Below are 22,287 nucleotides of genomic sequence, written 5' to 3' on the forward strand. Positions count from 1 at the left end.
GTGGTTGGTGCTGCCAGATAAACTCTTGTGAGCATTTTAGGAACTGCTGATCTACTGGGAGTTTCATACACACAACAATCTATAGGATTTACAGAAAATGGTCTACAAAAGAAAAGATTTAATGAGCAGTGATTCCCTGGGTGAAAAGTCTTTCTTGGCGTCAGAGGAGAATGGCCTGATTGTTTTGAGCTGTCAGGAAGGCTTAAATAATGACTTGTTTCACTTTTTGTATTCAGAATAGCATCTCTGAATTTGCAAAACATCAAATGAAGCAGATGGTCTAAAAGCAGGAAACCGAGGCTACATATTCACATGGGCTGGGACATGAGAAGATGGGAAAACGTTGACTCGTCTGATGAGTCTCGATTTCTCCTGCAACATTGCTGGGGTCAGAATTTGACATAAACAACACGGAAGCAACCGGTTCATACTGCTGGTGCAATCGGTACTTTTTTTTAGCACACGTCGGGCCCCTTAGTACCAACTGACCCATCTTCTGGTGGCTGCTTCCAGCAGAATAACACACCATGTCACAGAGCGCAAATCATTGGAAAGTGCTTTCTTGAACATGACAGTGAGTTCACTGCACTCAAATGGCCTCCACAGTCACTGATTTCAATCAAACGGGGCTCCTTTGGGATGTGATGGAACGAGAGATTCACATCGTGGATGTGCAGCCGACAAATCTGCAGCAGCTGTGTGATGCTGTCATATCAATATGGATCAAAATCTCTGAGGAGCATTTCCAGCATCTTGTTGAATCTCTGCCATGAAGAATTAAAGCAGTTGTGAAAGCAAAACTGGATTCAAACATGTACTTGCAAGATGTAACTAATAAAGTGGCCATTAAGTTATATGCAGTATTTTGTTTTAACTTGGGGCCCACTTGCAAGCAAGATCTTGATCACAATTAAACTTCTTAATTAAATAAATAAAATAAAAATACATTTGCATATCCTCCTGGTAAAACAAACCACTTTGTGTAGGATCAAGACTTTTTGCGCATGTTTGTGTGAACATATGGAGCTGTGCCTGACCTTTATTCCTTCCTGTCCGCCTGACTATCCGATTGTCTGTTCCTTCCCACAGATAAGAAACCAGCAAGCTGAGCCCAGCAGAAGGTTGACTCAGATACCCACAGTCAGAAGCAGTCTTCTGGCTCATATGTGAATGGCAAACATGCGCGCGCGCGCGCGCGCACACACACACACACACACACACACACACACACACACCTCTACACCTTTTGGCCTGTAATAGTATAAACAGGTTTGAGAAGCAGACACTTCCTACTCAGTGTCCTTGTCATAATCAGCAGCTGTTCCCCCTCTGCCAGCCAAAACATGCATATGTAAGTGCCCGCACACAGACAGTGGGGAGGGAGGTGTCACCAAATGGCATGGTCTACGGATAACGGGGGTGTGGGTGGAGGGTAATCACCTAATGGAGCTTTATGCAACGATCTCCTTTGCAGCACACACATACACTCATAAACACCGCTTCATTATCATAACAGCTACAGAGGGGGCGCTGCCCTGTCTAAGCCGTGTACCACCTATTGCGATCGGATCAGACTCTACGAGGAGAGCAACTTAAATTCAGCACATCTGTACTTATTGGGTGCGGGGTGGAATGGATACTGGCCACCTTTGCTAAAAAAATGTTTTTGAAAAGTCAATGATCATATTGCTTCGATGCCCCTTAACTTATTGGCCAAATAATTAAGAAAAGTAAAAGCAGAAGGTAGACAAGAAGCAAAAAGGGAGACAGAAAAGATATACTGAAAGCATTCAGATGAGGCAAATAGTCAACATGGCACCCAAACTAGAACAGGTATTTCCACCCAAAAAATTTGATAAAATAAACAAATAGTGTAAATAAAAGTGGTACTAATGATTTTAACTAATATTGGATCAAAACATGGCTTATGGCAACTTAACTGTGTGAGAGCACAACAAGATGAAAGTCCTTTGAAAAGGAAGTTTTAAGGCTTTTGAAACATGAACACATTTATTATCGGCTTACTTTAGTATTTCAAAGCGTTCCAGCAAGGCCTGTAAAACTTCTGTGATTTTTAATGTTGCCATCCTCAACAGTTGGCAACATCATGTCCACTATCAAACATGGCCATGGCTGGCTTTATCAACTGTGAACCTAATTGTAACCAAGTGACAAACTTCACTTTGTACGTTGAGCTTAAAAAAAAAAAAAAAAAAAAAAAAGGTAAAATACCATTTTCAGGTATACAATTGTTCCTGGCTAACAGAAGGCCCCTTCAGACTGAATTTCTCAATCATTTCAAAGTGAGGACATTCTGTCAATCAGACATGTGTCACCTTCACTATAACAATCTTCAGTAGTATCATCTGTCGTTTGTGAGATTTCATAGGACTCCGTCTGACCTATAACGCACGAGGTCAGATTTGTCAAACCTCGGCACCTTAATTCTGATACCAGATTTATGACTGAGGATTTCAAATTTTGAAATGGATCCATAAACTTTAGTAAATGGATTAGTCAACTATAACTGACAGCTCAACTGTCTGTAGTCAAATATATAATCAGTCATTTTCTGTTAGATATGAATCGATGCTGTCTTCATGACGGGATTAATTTAACCTACACAGGGATGCTGCTGCATCAGGGAGTGCAATTATTTCCCTGTTTGGTTTCCTCTATTTGGTGCAGCAGGTGTGGAATACAGTGGTTCCTCGCTGTTTCGATTGCTTTTGGTGCAATTTTGCACTTTTTTGGTGGTGGTGGTGGTGGTGGGGGGGGGGGGGGGGGGTGTTTTGTTTGTGTTTTTTTTTTTTTTTTTTCACAGCACATTGTGTTCTGCGTCCTGATCGACTGTAGACCATCTTCAGTCAATCAATCTCGTGCCGTGTCTCCTGTACAGAACAGAATCCGTCCAGCTTGTCAAATTTACATAAACCTTTGCTAGCAGAAGACAACAAACGCAACAGTGTTGACGTCAAAGGATTATAAGGCGCATTAAGTTAAACCAAACAGTCAGATAAGTCAAATTTTACTCATTCTTCTTGCTTCCTCCACTTCCGTACCATTGATTCATTAATGTTGAATTCTCTCGCAGCTGCTCTGTTCCCACGTTCTGGACCTGAAATCAGGGCTTGATCTTTGGTGTCATTCTATAATACTGGACTTGGTTTGAACTTTGAGAGCATTTAAACAAGAAACGTGTGAAAATGTCAACGCCTGTCTGAGAAAAGTGTAGAAAGTGTGCAGTGAGGGGTTTTACAGCCTTAAAACATCTATAATAATTGTAAAAAATAAAGTTAGCTATTTTGCGGATTTCACCTATTGCGGGTTATTTTTAGAACGTAACACCCGTGATAAACGAGGGACCACTGTAAACCCAGAGGAACTATTTCTGGAAACAAGTATCAGCAAGGCTTTGTCAAAACTCAGATTGAACGTCATTATTCTGAACTGTTGTAATGTGTGGAAGTTCCTTCCAGGAAGTTTGTTTTTCGGGGGGATTTTTTGTCAGGGAGTGAGCAAAAGCAACATACAAAAGGTATATGGTGAGGTCAGTGTGTGCCTCAACGTTTGTATTCGGTTGCATTTAGGCACCAGCGTTGATAACACGTTCATCTTTGCCGTCTGAACAAAAATTAGATTCATCTCTAAAGAAGGCAGTTTGGACAAAGTGAGACTGTGAGAGAGGTTAGAAAGCAGTCATTTCTTTATTTTGCTGTGCTTTAAATCAATCATTTCTGTCAGTGAGCTGCGAATATCACGACAAGACACATGAGCACAGCTGTTATCTTGTGCACGCCAAGCTCTTAATGGGATAGTGTTCAGATGTGCCGTGCTGAAAGTGATGTGTAAATGTTCGTAACACACTCTTCCAGAAATGTATTTAGGGTGTGCATCCAGCGAAGAAGCCGCCACGTTCAGATAGTGTCAAATTAACCGAAATGACTGCACGTTCTTACAGCAAAAGCATTGAAGTCCTCTGACTTTGAACTTTACTACATTCTAATAGGCACAATCAAAAACGTATTCACTCACTACAACAGTATCTGCTTCAGGGTCTACACAGCCCATCACCGACGAAACTAGATCACTCCGCTCTTCATTCAAGAAACACTCCCTGTAATTCTTTCCATTTTCTCCATGTTCCTCTAGCATTACAGTTAGAGGTTTCATAGGCAGATAAGCTCATGAACTCTGTGACCTCCCAGTCATCCTGAAATGTTTAACATCCCTCTTCCACTATAGCCTAAGACTCCACGTTCCTCCCTGCAGCAACTCCCCCAGCTCCTGACTCCAAAACAAGCCCATTGCCATTTTCTCGTAGCATTGCAACACTCAACATTAGTCAGCGTTCCTTGTAAACACTTGGGAAGATATTTGCAATGACAATTTTGTTGTCAGTGCTTTGAATTGAATATTGAATTGAATTAAGTGCTGTCAGGTTTCCAGTGTTGTCCACCTTACGGCTGCACTGAAAACTACTGATACTAGCTGAAGTTTTGTATAAGCCCCCCCTAGTTTCACTATATTAAAGTTGCTAAAACCTTAGTGATAAATTCCTAACTTGGTAAGCAGATAACATTTCAGGGCTTCTTATTTGAGTTGCTCTTGAACCTTTTCTTGAATGATGCAGTGTTCAAAAGTTGTTTATAACACTTTTAAATCAGCTATTTTGATCGTGTAAAGATCTGGATTGCACATGCATGTTTCTGTTGGCAAGTAAAAGTAAAAGAAACCTTCATAATTCTTGAACATCTGAAGTTTAATGTATTTACAAAACAAGTGAATGACGACTACTTTAGTGACCTTAGTAATAATCAGAATTTCGCAGAATTGGGTTTATCAGCAATCAAGGGCATAATGTTGCACGTGCACGTCTTTCAAACCACAATCAATAGATGACAGCAACTAGCCACGACCCTCACTGTGACCTTGGCCTGCCCACTTTGTCTAAACTGTCACTCGGCTTACAGCAGATCAATATCAGACTGCCTCCTTTTGTGCCAATGTCCCATTATCCAAACTGAACCGGGGTGTTCAGGGTTCATATTTTGGTTCAACGACGAGGAGAAAAATAATTTGATGTGTAATGGTGACACATATTACATACCAAAGGAAAAAAAAATCAAGACTTCACACAAGATGACTAACAATAACTGTCTCTTTCACAAATACACGGCCTAAGAATTTACATGGAATCTCATTACTTATCAAACAAAACATGCATGCAGTACACCTTATGATTTCCTGCTCTAAAGCAAAAAACTGATATAATGATCTTTACAAACTAACTTCAAGCACAGCTGACACTAGTGCCAGAGAAATCCAAGCAGCTCATCCATATTTAATTGATGGTAGACTATTTTGAGGGATCGTCTCCCCAAAGCAACCAAGTTGCCAAATAAGTCGGGACGCTGTGTGGAGACTGAATCTAATGTTTTATAATCATTTATAAATCACTCGTGTTTTAATTGGGAAAAAAATATTATTTTGGGGGGGGAAACCCAACTTATTAAACTAGGTGATATGTTTGAGTCCAATTTTGACAGAGCCATATTTAATAATAATTATTAACCACCTCCTCGAGAATATGCATGGTAGACTTAACTGTTGACGAGGCAGTCTTTCACAGCATGGTGAACACTTCCACACCTTCACCTCTAAAAAGCTCAACCTTCTATAAGACACTAACCAATTATTGTTACTGACCTGTTTCTTAATAATGTCATCAGCTGTAAAATGTCCAAATAGCTGCTGTTTTGATCATTTGTCTCCATCTCACCCTATCCCTAATATCCTTTCTCACCCCAGCCCTCTGCATGTCCTCCTTCACCGCATCCACGAGTCTTCCTCTGCTCTTTCCTGCCAGTTTCCTCTTCAACATCCTTTGTCTAGTGTATCCAGTACTCTGTTCTGAGCGCGTCTGAACCATCTCTTGCCTCTCTAACTTTATCTTCAAATTGCTCAACCTGAGCTGTCCCTCTGATGTACTAATTTCTAATCCGCTCCCTCCATCCCCTACCGGGTCGGCATCCTGTCCAAACCACACATCATAGCAGGTCTCACGACCATCATGTGAACCTTCTTTTTCGCTCTTGCTGCCATCCTTCTGTCGCAGATTGGCACTGGCACTCATCTCCACCCACTCCACCCCACCTGCACTCTCTTCTTTACGCCCCTTGTGGACTGTCCATTGCTTTGGATGGTTGACCCCAGGTATTTAAACTCTTCTACCCTCACCACCTCTGCTTGTTGCAGCTTCACTGTTCCACCCATCTCCCTCTCATTCACACTCACAGCTATATGTATTCTGCCAACGTTCATTCCTCTTCTCTCTAGTCCATGTCTCCATGTCTCCAGGCTCTCATCCACCTGCTCTCTCCTCTCACTACAGATCACAGTGTCGTCTGTGAGCATCATAGTCCATGGAGACTCCTGCCTGGCCTCATCTGTCAACTTGTCCATCACCACTGCAAACAAGAAGGGGCTCAGAGACTATCCCTAACATAATCCCACCCCACCTTGAATCCATCCGTCACTGCTGCCCCAGACCTCACCAATGTCTCGGTGTCCTTGTACATGTGAAGTGTCATCTTTGGGGTATTTTTATAAACCACTACATTCTGTTTTAATTATATTTTATGTAGTTTTTTTTCTAACCTTACTGGATACAAGGTTGGACACTAGGTTTAGCAACATTTGAGAAGTCAGTGCATGATATCTCAGTTAGATTTGAGAGTACAATGACACAAGAGCATGACAACACTGTTTAATTATTCTTCACTTAAACATATTCCACAACACTATGAAGGACAGAAGTCTATGAGGACTTGAACCTTGATGAATTATATAGGAGACAGAAGACCTAACATAGGAGATGTTCTAGTAGACAGTAGCTGGGCAACAACTGAGTCAGATGATAGTCAGTGACAAAGTAAAAGACAAAAGTAATCTTAGCCATATTTCCTTAACACAATGACATTAAGGCAGATGAAAAAGAAGTAGAAGGAGGCTCTACAGGCACGCACACAGCTTCTAAAAATAGCCACGTGTGATAAATCTGTTTATTTCCTACACTTGCATTCCCCCAGAGCAACAGAGGACCCTGGGCACATATCCCCCCAGGCCGAGGCCGGGCCTTTCATTTTGGTGGTGACCTACATTTAATTCCTTCCACAAGGACAACGCAGGGCTTGACTCCACGGATGACTTTGTCATCATAGCTGGGAGCTGGGAAGTCGCCCTCCTTGACATCTTTATTTGATCCAGTTTGAAGCTTTAGTTTGGCAAAAATCATTAGGGCATCTTCAGCCCGCTTAAATCTTTAAGCTGTCATGGTTTAAAAAGAGGCAAAAGAACCAGGCTGAAATATACTTCTTTGATATTACTATCAGCTGGTCTTTTAACTCTTAACCCCTTGGACCCCTTGGAGTAACCCTTGAGCTTTTTTCCAAAAGCAGTTTCAGTCATATTTCAGGCCTATGGTCTCTGCCTCTGCAGCTACCCTTGGAAAAACTCTGAAACTATTCTAATGATCATTAAATCATGTCTTTACTGATATAGCAATAAAGGGTATGGAAGGGTCTTCAAATATTGTCCTTAAGGGGGAAAGATTTACAGCAAGAAGGTTCTTAGTGCAAATCTCAAGGTTTGAGCGTTTCTAGATGATGGTGATGATGAAGGTCACCATGGAAATATAAGGTTGAACTTAAAAAAAAAAGCAGTGACCCAGGTCAGGATATCCAAATAACACGATTATAATAGTTCTAACCTTGAAAAACTGTTCCACACAATTACTGTGTACCTGATATTTGAATTAAAAGACTTATAGGTCAAGCCTGTCCAAACGGCATTTCTTTATGAATTCTTTCACAACGACATCCAAGACAAATTACTGCCGCACACGTGCCGACTTTTTAAACATGTTTTTGCACGTGATCGATACCTGCCTAATCTGCAACAGCCACACCAGAAAACAGAAGTTATTTTGTCACTGCTGATGACGCAACAGTATTGTTAAAAAAGCAACATGAACTGGGTTAATGCACACATGTCACACTGTATGGTTATAATTAGCAATAGTGTGCACACCGCAGCAATTTCTGTATAAAAAATTTGCAGCATCTATGTAAAACCATGATGTATTTGATTACACACACGCACCCTTTCAAAATAAAATAATTTTTGATCAATCACAACAATAAAGACATCTTTCTTTATTCAGTGCAATTGTTTAGATATCAGATATATCAATAAAGGATACTGTGCCACAGACAGGCACAAAGGAGTGTATGTGCAGGCTGTAGCAGTTCAGGTGAGCGGTTTAGGAAGCATGCAGAGGGTTCTTTCACGTAGAGATAGCATGAGAAAATACATTTAATGATTTTTTTTGTATGGAGTCATTTTAAAAACTGACAGCATGATTTTTGTATTTTTGGTTTGTTTGTTTTTTTTACTGGAAACTGTCAAATTGACTCCAACTAATCTGTATTGGTGCTGAAAATAACTTATCAGTTTTGTAATGGGGCACTTCAGGGTATGCCCACACTATATCAACAGACACGCTATATCAACAGAATGACCAGTGTGACCTAAAAAACAAATGTCATTCAAACATCGAGGTTCAGAGAAACAACATACAGATTAGTGGGTTTCTGGATTTAGAAATAAAAGCAGCATATTAAAACAATCATTGTTTGTTTCAACACTTTCACCACTGAAGTGATCAGTGCTGTGAGTGAAAAGTAGGCCATCATAAATGTGTTTGGCAATGATTCATTATCATAATTGTTCTATTAATAGAGCCAGCTGTTCTTATTCGGCTTCTGTGCTGCCATTCAGGTCACTCAGGACAGGAGTTATTCTGAAACGGTGCATTTTAAGTGGTCTGTGACTGACACATAGACAATGGCGCCACTCCTAAACTCTGACAGCATATTTGGACAAAATGTTGTTTTTCTACACGTGATAAGACACACACACAGACACAATACAAGGCACAATGTATTCCAGGTTATATGTATGAGCTAGGGTAGAGCAGAAGCTGTTATCTGCAAAAGTTGGTTAAAACTTTCATGACACGACTCAGTGGATAGTCCACAGGGACTTGTGATGTTCACTCCCTCTGCTTCCATTCCCTCCATCACTCCTTTCTGCTTCCATCACTTCTCCAGTTCATTGATTAAGACCACAGGCTCCACCCAGTCTCTGATCTGCTCATTTGTGATTTCTCTGTCTGCAGTACGCTTGGCAGTTATAACAGCAGCTTGTGTGGTCGGGCAAAACTCTTCCTGTTTCGGGTTTGAATGGTGGAGAACTGTGGTTCTCCTCAAGTCTCACACCGGGTCCCACTGTAGGCCCAAATCTGTTTTTCTGCTCTAATGTTGCTGATGTCATACAATCCAGAAGTATAATTACAGCTTAATTCATTTTGGCTACAGCACTTATGTAAATGACCAGTGATACCGAAATCCAGATGTGAAGGATAAAGAGGATTCGCTTATGGTTTGCGTCAAGTAAAAGAGAAGACATTGTTTGTGCCTGGCTACTGAGATTAATACAATGCATGCTACCAATATTAACTCTTTCCCCATCAGATGCCTGCTAGATGTAACCTTTGTCCCTTTTCTCAACAGAGTGGTCCTATTTCATGGCTGCTTCACAAGTTAGTATAGTCAAACCACAACTTTATTGATATATCAGGGGTGGGGGAACTCCAGTGCCTCAACAGTCGGTGTCCTGCAGGTTTTAGATGTGTCCCTGATCCAACACAGCTGACTTAAATGGCTAAATAACCTTCTCAACATGTCTTGAAGTTCTCGACAGGCCTGGTAATGAACTAATCATTTGATTCAGGTGTGTTGGCCCAGGGTGAGATCTAAAACCTTCACGACAACGGCTCTCGAGGCCTGGAGTTCCCCACCCCTGATATATAGTTATGTGCCAAAACTTGGGGGAGGTTGCCAGATGTCATCTTTATGGGGGTAACAGTTAACACTAAAAGGCATTCTGGTTAAAAATCTACACCAAACATTTCAGATTTTGGTCATTTTTTAGTCATAGGATGCTAGCAGCTGCAAATGAACTCTTGACCAGCTATCTTCTAGCAGCAATGAATAGCAGGTTAGAGAGGTCATGCAAGTTCATGTCCGTAAAACTCGATACACCAGGATCTTTTTAAAACATCTTCATAGACAAATATGATTGTCTTGACGTCACATGAGGCTGATTACCAGGGGTGGGCAATTCCAGGCCTTGAGGGCCGGTACCCTGCAGGTTTTAGATCTCACCCTGGGTTAACACACTTGAATCAAATGATTAGTTCATCACAATTCCTCTGGAGAACTACAAGACATGTTGAGGAGGTAATTTAGCCATTTGAATCAGCTGTGTTGGATCAAGGATACATCTAAAACCTGCAGGACACCAGCCCTCGAGGCCTGGAGTTGCCTACCCCTGCTTTATATGTAGCCCTTTTTACTAGTCTCCAACTCTTCCAATCAACTAGACAAGGCACCTAACACATAAACCTATGGGACACAAAGTGCCTATGGTTTGTTCTTATAACTGTGACAACATCCAGACAATTTATTTTTTAGTCAAACTCATTACAAAAATTCCATAATCGTTATAAAAGAGAAAAGCTTATTTTGGAAAGTATTTACGCATTTTGCTTTTGGTAGATTAAACACAAGACAAGAATAAGGGGGGGGGGGCACCACACACAAGGTAACTATAGCCAAGTTTTCAGGGTTTTTTTCCTTCAAACGGGCCACATTTTGTTGATTCACTGTGGTTTATTAGAGCATCTGCTTTGATTAAATAGGTGCCAATTTAAAGAATACTGTATGTAGCTGGTGGAAAATGACAAGGAAGCAGCACGGATTATGGGCCTGCCTCAGAAATCTGGCTACAGTCTTAGACCCAACTGTTGTGCAGAAGCTATTACAAAAGCATTTCCCTCAGTCTCCACAATAAACATGCTCTCATGTCAAAGCTAGCCGGCTACTCCAAGTCCTAGTCCATTTTCCAAGAAGATACTGAGGCATGTCTTCATGGATAATTTTCAAGACGCGCACAACCACATGCACAAGCACACACACACACACACACACACACACACACACACACACACACGTGGGGGGGTAGCAGACTGGCGCTATAGTCCAAAACCAAAACAGAGCCATCCACCATCTTGGCCAGAGCAAGCCTGCCAGTGTTTTTTTCCCTTCTTTTTTCTCTTCCCGTTTTGGTGTAAGAATGCGCACACACACACACACACACACACACACACAAATGCAGGAGGGGTCACAAGCTGACTGGGGTTTGTCACCACGGCAGGGGGATAAGGCCATCTGTCTCAGTAAAGGGTTAATCCAACCACAAGCCACAAATTCCAGCATTTTCCAATCCTCACGTTTCTGTTTACATTACATCTTTTTTGTTTTTTTGTTTTGCTTTATGTTTTTTGACTTTTTTTAGGTTTGAGGAGAGGAGCAGTTGCAGTCCATTGTCCAGGCTTTCAAACAGCCCCAACACCCCAAACAATCTCCCTTATGTGGTGATGATGGGCAAACAAATATTAAAAGGGACCATTTTTGTTGGGGTTTTCTTAGACCTATAGTTGCTTTTCATTTGCGATTGACTGCTTTGAGTCAGGGGAGGTAGTTTTCGCCACTCTGGTTGGCTGAAAGAGGTATGCAAATAAGAGACAACGCACACATAAAAATACAAATACACACACCACAATCAGATCAAAGCAGGATTTCTCTTGACCCGCTATGTTCTCCATTCTTTCCCTTTATAAGAAATTCATTCAGCCCCATATGATTCCCATACAGATAGATGAGGACCAGGTTAAAAGGAGAGAGCTAATAAAATCCACTGCCAGTAGTGCAGTGTGAAGCTAAATCAGGCAGAAACCTGCCTGAAAATGCCCCTGCGCACACACTCACAGCCGGCCTTTGTCTTTTTTATTCCACCCATAAAGGAAAAAAGCACCATGGGCTAGCTACTACCTACAGCAATATGAAAATGGAAAAGAAAGGCTCTAAAACGATCCATTTAGAGGGGCGGGGTGGGAGCAGGGATGGGGATGGGGAGGGGGTCATCCAGACATGAGATCGAAGAAAAAGAAAGAAAGAAAAGAAAGGTTGGGGGGGAGAAAGAGGAAGGATGAAAGAAAGGCAAAAGCTAACCGTAGCATCCCAGAAGCTGCAGACAGACAAACATACAGGCGGCAGTTTGCTGCTGGAGGCAATGGCTTCCAATGTGATCACACATGTCAACAGATCACACAGCCTTAACAGAGCCATCACAGGGCTGAAGAGCTTCCACCACAAACACACATACTGTACATTCACAAACAGGAAGTGACACTTTGCGCACACAAACACACACGGGGGCAGCGTGTCGGGCCACAGACAAAAATACACACAGACACGAGCATACCTGAGACAGACAGACACAGACACACACAGCTTCCGTTTGACCACAACACATCAGCCTCCATTACTGCCAGCGATGTGCCTCCGTCTCCCTCGCTCTGCTCCTCATACCTTCCGCCTGATGCACAGCCATCCCCATCGCCTGCCTCTCCATCCCAACCCCCAACCATTAAATCACAGCAACCCTAGGTGTCTCTTCTGCAAAGAAAACTCAAATCAAAATACCTCAATCAGGGAGCCTTTGAGGGGGGGGGGTGGGCTTCTGCTCCTTCCACTACAGTCCACAGAACAACACCACGTCAACAGGAGACAGGAGGAAAAAAAAAATCCAATCAGGTGTAGATGAGGAATGAGGAGGGGGGAGAGAAACAACCCAAAAAACAAACAGTGCAGCTCCACCGTTCCTTCTCCTTTCCACCTTCTCCTTCCTTCTCCTGTGTGTCTGTCCTCTGTCCAGCTTTGTGATGCTAAGCTAACGAGAGCTAAGCTAAGCAGCATCCACACACTGACTTATAATGCGCTCCCGTCTCATACCCACACACACCAGCGCTGAGCTGAGCTTCAGTCTCTCTCTCGCTGACTGAGCCCCGCTGTTTTCCGTCTCGCAGGCACCCACATGCACCCGCCCACTTCCCCCTGCTCCCTCCCCTCCTCTTGGCTATTCACCCCTATTCTTTCTTGTTCTCATAGATCCCATCGGATCCCAACGACACCTCTTGTTTCACCGCTCCTCTCAGGACACTGATGTTCTTATACACACAAACACGTACGCTTGCTCTGGCTGTTGAACAAGTTCCTGGCAAGTCATCCTTGACCGACATGTGACGAGGAACCTTTTGCAGCAAATAAAGATGTGGAGTTAGGAGGTGAGATGAAAGCTGGCCACAGAGGAATGGACTGAAGTGAGACTGAGGCTGCATAAATATATATGTCAAACGCAAAAGAAGGAGCTAAATAGCCTAATTCCTACACTGCTGATATTTATAGAGGTTACAAGTCTGGTAGATAGATAAGCAAACTATAACACAACTAATCAACCGGGATAACTGCAGAACAATCCCAAAAGAACGAGTTCAAAGGTCCTTCATGTGAGAGTCAAGCTGAAATATGGACAAACAAGAAAAAACATATTTAAACTTTCCAAGTGGAAGAAGCTGCTATGTTGTGCTTTGTTGTTAAGGAAGGGGGCTGGGAAATGCAGTGCAAAGATATACAATGGAGTAAGGTCAAAGGTCAATAAAATCTGCATGCATGGAAATCTCACTTTATTTTGAGTGTGGTGTTGATGGACTGCAGAGCTCAAAAGTTAAATTTTAAAATGTAATGAAGGAGCAACTGCCATCAGGAAAAAAAAAAACAAAGTAAATCACTGCTGGACACTTGCATTGGTGCGAGATTTAGCAATAATATTAGCATTTAATCTACAAGGTGTGCTGCTTCTTACGCTCCAAGGGACTTCATCTATCACAAATCCCCTTTATGGCAGCAATCCTTTGATCCTGATAATGGTTTTGTACCCCGGAGAAAAAAATAAAAAATAAAAACCATTTTGCCTATTCGGCAGTTACTGTTTCCTGCACAGTTGGCTTCATCTACCTGCAGCATGCTGGGAACCCCCCATTTTAAGTGTGCTCCAACTAATACAGAGATGCTGTTTTGTGACCTACCTGCCCTACCCCTGTGGTTTAAAAAAACAAAAGTCAGCAAAAACAGAAAATAAATCTGTACAACAACAATGTTCCTATGTCTGCATGAAGCTACACCCAGCAGCTGGTTAGCTAAGCCTTGCAGCCGTTTTTGAAATGAGCAGACACAAATACTGTTTTGGCTACCGTTTCCTCCTCCTCCCAGTTGTCGGGCTAAGCTAACTGTCCCCCGGTTCTATAGCTTAACTTCTGACATAAAGAGATAAATGTATTTCAGAAGATTCTTTTAATTCGCAGATGTCAGCAGGTGTGGTGTGGATGGACTACTGAGATAATGCCAATGTATAGTTCTGTGTCAGTACAAAAGTTGCACTCAAGTATGGCCGTGGTGTAAGGTGTTTGGAGAAGTCCAGCGCGTGGCAAACTTGGCTTTGAGAGATGGTTGAATTCAACAAAGAACTGGTTTAACAGGAAGGATTAGTTGTTGAACAGACATGTTCGAATACACTTAGGAGAGCTTCCCTTACATAGTGCGTGACAGATACTGGACACACGGATTATTTGACTGACATGCATCCTCTTCTCAGGAAAAAAAAAAAAGAGCCTCAAGTTTAGATCTAGGTCTTGTTTTTACCTTGTAGTGCCTTTACTTGACTTCATTTGCTGCTTAGAAAGGGCACCGCCACTCTCAGAGCTTTGTGCATTTCTTTTGCTTTGTTGAGGTACCACTGTGTGATTGCATCTCCGACTGCAATTTTTAAAGTATGACTAGAGAGGCGGCTTGTGTGTCCGTTGTTGACACAGACGAAAACCCGCTCGTATTGGACAGGACAGTGAGCTCTGATCCAACCACAGGTTATACATCTAATGCTTATTCATGTTTATGTTAGCTTGACTAGCTAGCTAGAATCAACACTGATTTGAGTGTGTTTGTCCCCCAATCTTTCCATCCCCTCTCTCTTTTCTCCTCTCTGCCCATCCCCCCCGCTTCTTGCCCTCCTCCCACACCCAAACTCCACCCTACCCCCATCTCGATCCCCACGGCTTCAGCCCACACCTCCCTCCAAGCCGTCCTCTTAGCCTATATACGGGTCGTCCAATTGTCTGCACTGCCAGTCCCGCAATTCATCATCACTCACACACACACACACACACACACACACACACACACACACAGACAGACACACGCACGTGAACACAGACTTGTGCAAACCCTGTCCATTTGAGGAGCGATCCCCAAGCCATCGGCATCACAACAACTACAGCAGACAATACTGCTTACTTGCCTTGATGCAGGCGAGATCAGAGCTCCCTTTTCAAGGCTTGTCGACACAGAACGGCGAGATTTAAATATCAGGTATTAAACCCACAGAGCAACCGTCTTCTTCTTGCTACTGCTCCGATCGTTGTAACTGGCAGGGAGGAAAAAAAGAAGAGGAAGACAAAGACCGATACAGAAGGAGAACGGGAGCAGCAGTGGCAGCGGGAGGACGAGAGGCAGTGGTGTCATGAGTTGGGGGGGTCAGGAATGAAGAGGAGGAGGATAGAGGGAGTGGAGGGTCGGTGGGGATAATGGGAGACTGGGAATGTTTGACGTACAGATGGGATGACCACAAGGGAAGCAGATAAATGCCTCGGCAGATGGGGGAGGGTGGGAGTGCTGTGCTTCAAATATTAACAGGGTTATAGGGACAGCTGACTTTTTTGGACATGCGAGTGAGAAAACTAGTTTATGGACAAATGACAACAACAACAACAAAAATTCTCTTGCACTTCTTGTTAGTCATTTCTCCAACCATGTTTTAAAAGTTCATTTTTATCTGGTTTTTACCCCTTAACTATATAATTAGTCCAATTCCACTGTGCCTTTTTAAAACTGCTGGTTGGATGGTAAAATAGCCTCCAATCATTTTTCTATGAAGCGAGTGTGTCTAACTGTTTTTTCTGAAACTGAACATTAGGATATTTACACCAGCTGCTTATGTTTTTTTTTAATAAAGCTACATTCAAGTTTAAGATATAGTGAAGTGGCGTATGGACAGCAGACAGCAAACACGCACTGAAAACTGTTACAAAATACTGTTTAATCCCTCCGTTGTTGTGTAGTTGTTTAGGGAACCAGTGTGTGTGATATTCTTGCCAATTTCCAGAATAAATCTTAAATCAATTTCTTTACCTTGCTAAGAACCAAAGCAAAACCTGTTTTTCTATGTTTTTTCTAGAATGCACTGACTTTGGAACGACGTCACTCCCGAGTTCCGACATTGGAGCTCTAAAGAATCTGGATCCTGGCGTTTTTCTCGTCTCCCTCACCCAGTCGCAGCAGATAGCTCCCCCTCCATGAGCTTTCCTGTTAAAACAGAGTTCTTCCTTCCCACCATTGCCAAGTGCTTCCTCGCAGCGGGCCACCTGATTGTTGCGGTTCTCTCTCCATTTATTGTACAGTGTACCTTACAATGTAAAGAACCTTGAGGCGACTGTTGCTGTGATTTGGTGCTATATAAATAAAACTGAACTGAGCTAAATGTCAAGCAGCTCACAGGTAATACATGGATTTTGACCTATAGTGCTCTGACAGTGACAGGAGGACTATAAAAGTGTAGAAAGGTTGATTAAGCTGCGATACAATTTTTGCCAAATTACACCAGACCTCTCTCTCCTTCTGTTTCTCCACCTGCTGTTTGCTTTAAAAAAAAAAAAAAAAAAAAAAAAAATCACACGAGCACAGGAACATGTGAAAGCGCCTTGATCAAGGATCCGACCATTATAAACAAAGATAAACACTGACCTCACACAACTGCAGGTCAAATGCAAACACACCCATTTCACAAACACGTGCTTTTTGCTCTGACTGTGATGGGCATAAGGATACATTTAGTCACTGCCCCATGCAACATGACCTCAAACAACACAAAGAAAATATTAAGCTGTTGCAAAGCATCTCTGAATTCAATATTCTGGTAAAAGATGGACTCTCCACTACGAGCCATGACAATGAAAACTTTAGAGTCCTATTAAACATGTGGCCCGGAGAACACCTTCATGCACCGTTTGCTGCCAACAGCAGCGAGGTTTTTACTGGTGTGCCTCGGACCACTCCGTAATTAAAACGGCTGGCCCCTCCCACCCTCTACCAGTGTCTAGCTGACATATGGCAGTGGAGGTAATGCAGACAAAGTCAGATAGTAATTTGTGTGAGAGACCATGAATAAACTAATTAAAGAAAGCCAGCTGATAAGAACCATGAACATTTTCATCCTTCGGCAGATCCTTTTCAAATCCAATTCCAAAAGAATGAACTTAAAATCCAATATGGCGAGGACATGGAAACCATTTAGCTGTTGAATAACGCTGATGAACACTTTCATCGCAATTTGCATACTGTGGATTTTAATTTATACTAAAAAACAAAACAAAAAAAACAAGCAAAGTTTTTATTGTGGAAATTGTGAAATTATGTAATATTGCTATTGTGAGACTGATGGATATTACTAAAGATCACTATATCACTGCACCACAGATGCAAATATTAAAATGCTGAGTAGAGACATTTGCAGACAAGCCAATCATTTATGCAGTTTTGCTCTTTCCCCCTCGCTTATTATAAGTCAGGCATTCTGTAACCACGATAAGTAGGGATTTCCAACTCGAGCAGCAGGATAATGATTCACTATCCTCTGATTGGTCCAACTGGACCACTTTCAATGTCCTGTGCAATTCAAGGTTAAGTCAAAATTGGCAACAGGCATCAGGCATAAATCTACTCTAGGAATATCATCTGTCTATAAGAATGCTATTATGTTGTTTATACAATAACGCCACATCATTAGCACCAACACTGTATTCAAGTGGTTTTTTTCCTGGAGCAGAGAATGAAACTTCAAATGTCTAATTCCACTTTGAAGCAGTAGATATGAGAGAAATATGCGGCATTAGAAAATAAATGTGCTTTCAAATAACTGTTGCTATATCAACACTAAGAAAAAACACATCAAAGACACCAGGCCTCTATTCCTGGATTATCCAACCAGAGAAGATACTGGTTAGTGATAGAGGGATGCTGATGAAGCTACAGGTACTATATTTACTGCCTTTATTGATCCAGTGGTCATGAGATACTACTAGGTTATTCATCGTCTTATATGCTGGTAAAAAGAAGGCAAATCTACTTTTTGAGGTTTGCGAAGACATGTTATCTATCATCCAAGAGGCTTCTTAAGTAAAAAACAAAAAGGTGAATAGAGGTGGTGGCTTATGATACCAGCTATCAGCCACTTACAATGCAGTCTTAAGACCTCCTCCCAGGTTCTTTAACTCCAACACTCACACCTAACCTAAATGGATCTCAATAGGCAATATGATAGAGTGGGGCAAGGCCCTACATTGGTTTCACCTTTAACCCCTGGTTATGCTAATGACACCCCTTTCTTCACACCGTGGCTTATGTGATGACTCACATGATTGATAGGTCAGGACCACCTCCAAAGATCGCAATCCCCACTAGGGGTTAATGCTGCATTCCAGAAACCACAGAACTCGGGAGTGACACCACTCCTGAGTTAGCATGTTCCCAAAAACATGAAAAACAAGGTAGAGCGATCCAGGCTTTACTAGCAGTTCAGCAAAACACTTGTTTTTTGCACTTAAAAGCACATTCATGGATATGGCCTGGTCAGTGCTCTGAGTATGGCTTATTTAGTGAGTCACAAATACACAACAGTGGCATTACAGAGAAGTTTCAAAGTTCTATGTTCAATGCCGCCATCATGGACTGTTAACTCTGGGCTGCTCAAACTTTGTGAGTAGGACATCAGAGTTGAGAGGGTGTTCCTACTGGGAGCAGGAAAAAAAATCCAACTTTCAACTTATTCAGGAACACACCATAAATGTGCGAATAAGTGAAGAATATTCTTGGATGAGCGGTAAAACGTCTTCACAAACTTGACCCTACACAGACTACACTCTCCATTGTGGAAACGGCAGATATTTTTTCCCTTGATCTAACTTGATCTAACGTTACTTGACAGGATGGGTGGTGCGTGCAGCATGCCTAACTTTGTGTCAACTAGTTGATGATTAGTTTGGAAAGAAGGCAGAAGAGCAGGATGAACAGAAATGTTGTGTGATTAAACAGATGAAGTCATGATTAAGGTTTTTCAGGAACAGGATATGAAGCAATCAGTCCTGCTAATTGCACGGCCAATATTGGTTTAAAGACAAACAATCAGGCTTAATTAGAAACAGCGGTAAAGGGTCTGTGTGAGGCAAGCAAACTCATTCATACATGGATCTAAAACTAATGAAGCCTGGATGTGAGACGGCGGTTTGCAATGACCTAAACGAAGAGTTTTCTGATTTTGTTTGGATGCTTACACAACACTGTCCCCTGGTAATCGTAATACGCTACTGCTTAAACAGTATTTAGGGATGGTTAATCATGTGCAAAAGACTGATCAATACTGATGTTCTTTAAGAATATCGTTGCTGATGTGAGGAAGAGGAAGAGCACTGGATAAATGACTGATGGTCACGTACCCTAGAATCTTCTGAATGTATACTGTATGTATGTATACTGTACTTGGACAGACTTTGATGTATGCGTTTGTATGATTCCTTTAATTATGTGTTTTGATGCAAGTCTCATACATTTCTTGAATGCATACTTATCAAAAAGAACAGAATGTGAAAGACACAAGAAGGATTCAGCAAAAGACATGTCATGAACTCACAAGGCACAGCGTGACGGTAGAGGTTGTCTCTGATGGTCTGCTGCAGTTCGTGGTCAGGCGAGGACTTCTGGAAGCGCTGGCTCAGATACTGCTTCAGGTCCTTGGTCAGCTTGCTTCCTGTGATTGTGAACACAAATGTATCAAAACAACTGAAGTAAAAAGCAGGCCAGCACACATAAAAACATCACAAGAGCCAAAATGACACTGTTAATCCACAGCGGAGCGTCAAATGACCACACCGCTTGGGCTCCTGTGAAAAGAAATACACAGGTTTGTCCTGCAACTACAGTAAAGCTTGATGCTGAGCGAGTGCACAGCCGTGAATTGTACACTTGCCATCGTCACTGAGAGGGGGTAGCTGGCCGCTCACTCTCGCTCCAGCAGGCCAGGACCAGCCAAATCTAAGACTGCTAGCACCATGGCTAACACAGAAGCAGCCCTCCTACCGTTTAGCCATCTGCACCTCAGACACACATTAGGCAACTAAAGGGCAGCATGAGGGGAAAGTGTCCATATGTGTGTGTGTGTTTGCTCCCGAATCTGTGCCTGTGTGTGGTTATTACAGATACTGTCCACGTTAGTGGCAGTTCCACGCCTGTTCAAACGCATCACATGCAGTCTGAGAACATAACAGAAAAAAAAAAAAGAGCCGAGATGTCTGCCGTCACCCTAAACAGACTGAAAAACTGGGTTTTATACTCAATTTATACTCGATGACAATTTCATGATCGAATTTCGTGACAAGACTCCTTCAGGCAACAACAAACATCTTATTTTCTTCATTAGTGTATGTCCCATTACTCATTATACAAATGATGTATCTCCCATCTTTGCATGGCTGCCGAGACCATTTTTGGTTGTCTTGGGCAAACAACCAATCATAAAAGGCCCTGGTTTCTGTTTCCATGGAAACTGTGTGTAAGTGTGTATGTGTGTGTACATGCGTGCCGGTGTGTGTGTTTAATAAGATGATTGAGATTGTTACCAAAGTACAGAAGAGCATTCTGCATTGGTTAGCAGAAAATATTGTTTTTGTTTTTAATGATGTAAACCTACAATGGAAGCACACCATGCACAGGTATGGTGCGCCTGCCTTTTATTTGATTGTGACCAAATATTTTGTCTGTGATGCATGACAATATACATGAAGAAGCACAAAGTAGATGCAGAAACATATGGGCAAATTATCAAATTGTGGTTTGGAAGCAGTCGGGTAATTAAAATGTCAGCATAGAACACATTTAACTGTTGTTCCTCTGAATTTGCAGTTTTTTTTCCTCATCTTCATTTTTCTGTTTTAAATAAAAAGTTCAAATTTAATATTTCTCTTAATTTGTATAAAAAATAAAAATTTTTTTAAAAAAAGCGTCTGTAGATCACACTCCTTACTAGGAGTTAATCCAGCTCCATGTATTGAAATGTAATTGACTCCGTTATAAATAAACTGGGGTCTTCGACCACTGCAAAGGTGAACCGTTATAAATCAGTTTTACTAATCGATGATGCGTAAGCTGTCTATAAAAAGAGGTCAAGTCTTCCATCACTATCTGAGCTTGCTGTTGGGAGGGTATGCTGCTCCTGGCACCGTCCCATACAGACATATCACTCAGTTGTAATCCTCACAACAGGTCACAAGCTAACTCTCACGCCAACAGAGAGCCTAACACACTCTCTGATGTGCTCATGTACACAATTACTAGAGGGCCATGGGTACTCCTTCCTGCCAGACTTCAGACTGATTGTGTAACCCAATGTGAAATTTGGACTGGACTCCCTGCAATATCACTAAAAGGTCACCCAAAGTGAATGATGGCACAACATAGTACAATTTAGGTTTTTCCTAGTAATGTTAACTCAATATTGTGGTATATTTTTAGCCATAAAGAGGTGTAGCCACTAATATGAATCAAGATCCAAAAATGCTGAATTCTGCAGTTCCAATCAGGCTCAAAACCAAGTGCTCATCAAACTCAGCAGCAGCTTTTGTGCATCATCAGTACACATTATTTTGGCTGATTAAAAGATGAGTCACTCTTTCAGATGAAGCAGGCCGGCTTAAGAAAGCTAGCACAATCCTTTTACGTGGTTGGTGATGGGTGTGCCATCAACAGCACCTCAAGGAGCAATTGCATAAGAGCTAATCCAGTTACATTGAGTCTGTCCTCCCCCAACTCTCTCTTTGTGTGCCATTATCTTGATGGAACAACGATGCTTTCGTAAAAATGAGCAGCCATCCTTCAAAGTCACAAAAGTATGAATAACAAGACCCTAAAGGACTGCCAGAGTAGTAAATGATAAGAAGATAATCAACATGTCCCAATGTAATTAAGTAGATAGCGCTATCTGTCATCCTTCTGCTCCTGTACAGAGCTGATAATTAAGGCTATCCACTGATCCCCACCTGGTGTCAAAATATGGCATTTAACAGTAAGCATTTAGGGGAAAGTCTGACCCAATTTCAACTAC

The 22,287-nt window shown here is 42.0% G+C and overlaps 1 protein-coding gene across 40 annotated transcripts in view; it reads right to left on the minus strand.

Annotated features, from left to right (window-relative positions):
* The window catches only part of magi1b (membrane associated guanylate kinase, WW and PDZ domain containing 1b), a 135,722-nt gene that overhangs the window by 59,787 nt on the left and 53,648 nt on the right, over positions 1-22,287 (minus strand). For all 40 annotated transcript variants that reach the window (XM_082533675.1, XM_082533671.1, XM_082533674.1 and 37 more), the window contains exon 2: positions 19,822-19,938. In XM_082533675.1, the coding sequence (XP_082389801.1) occupies positions 19,822-19,938 (117 nt within the window). The remainder of the gene's footprint in view (positions 1-19,821; positions 19,939-22,287) is intronic.

Source organism: Aulonocara stuartgranti, assembly GCF_965226115.1.
Source record: "Aulonocara stuartgranti genome assembly, chromosome: 5".
In the NCBI taxonomy this organism is placed as follows: domain Eukaryota; kingdom Metazoa; phylum Chordata; class Actinopteri; order Cichliformes; family Cichlidae; genus Aulonocara; species Aulonocara stuartgranti.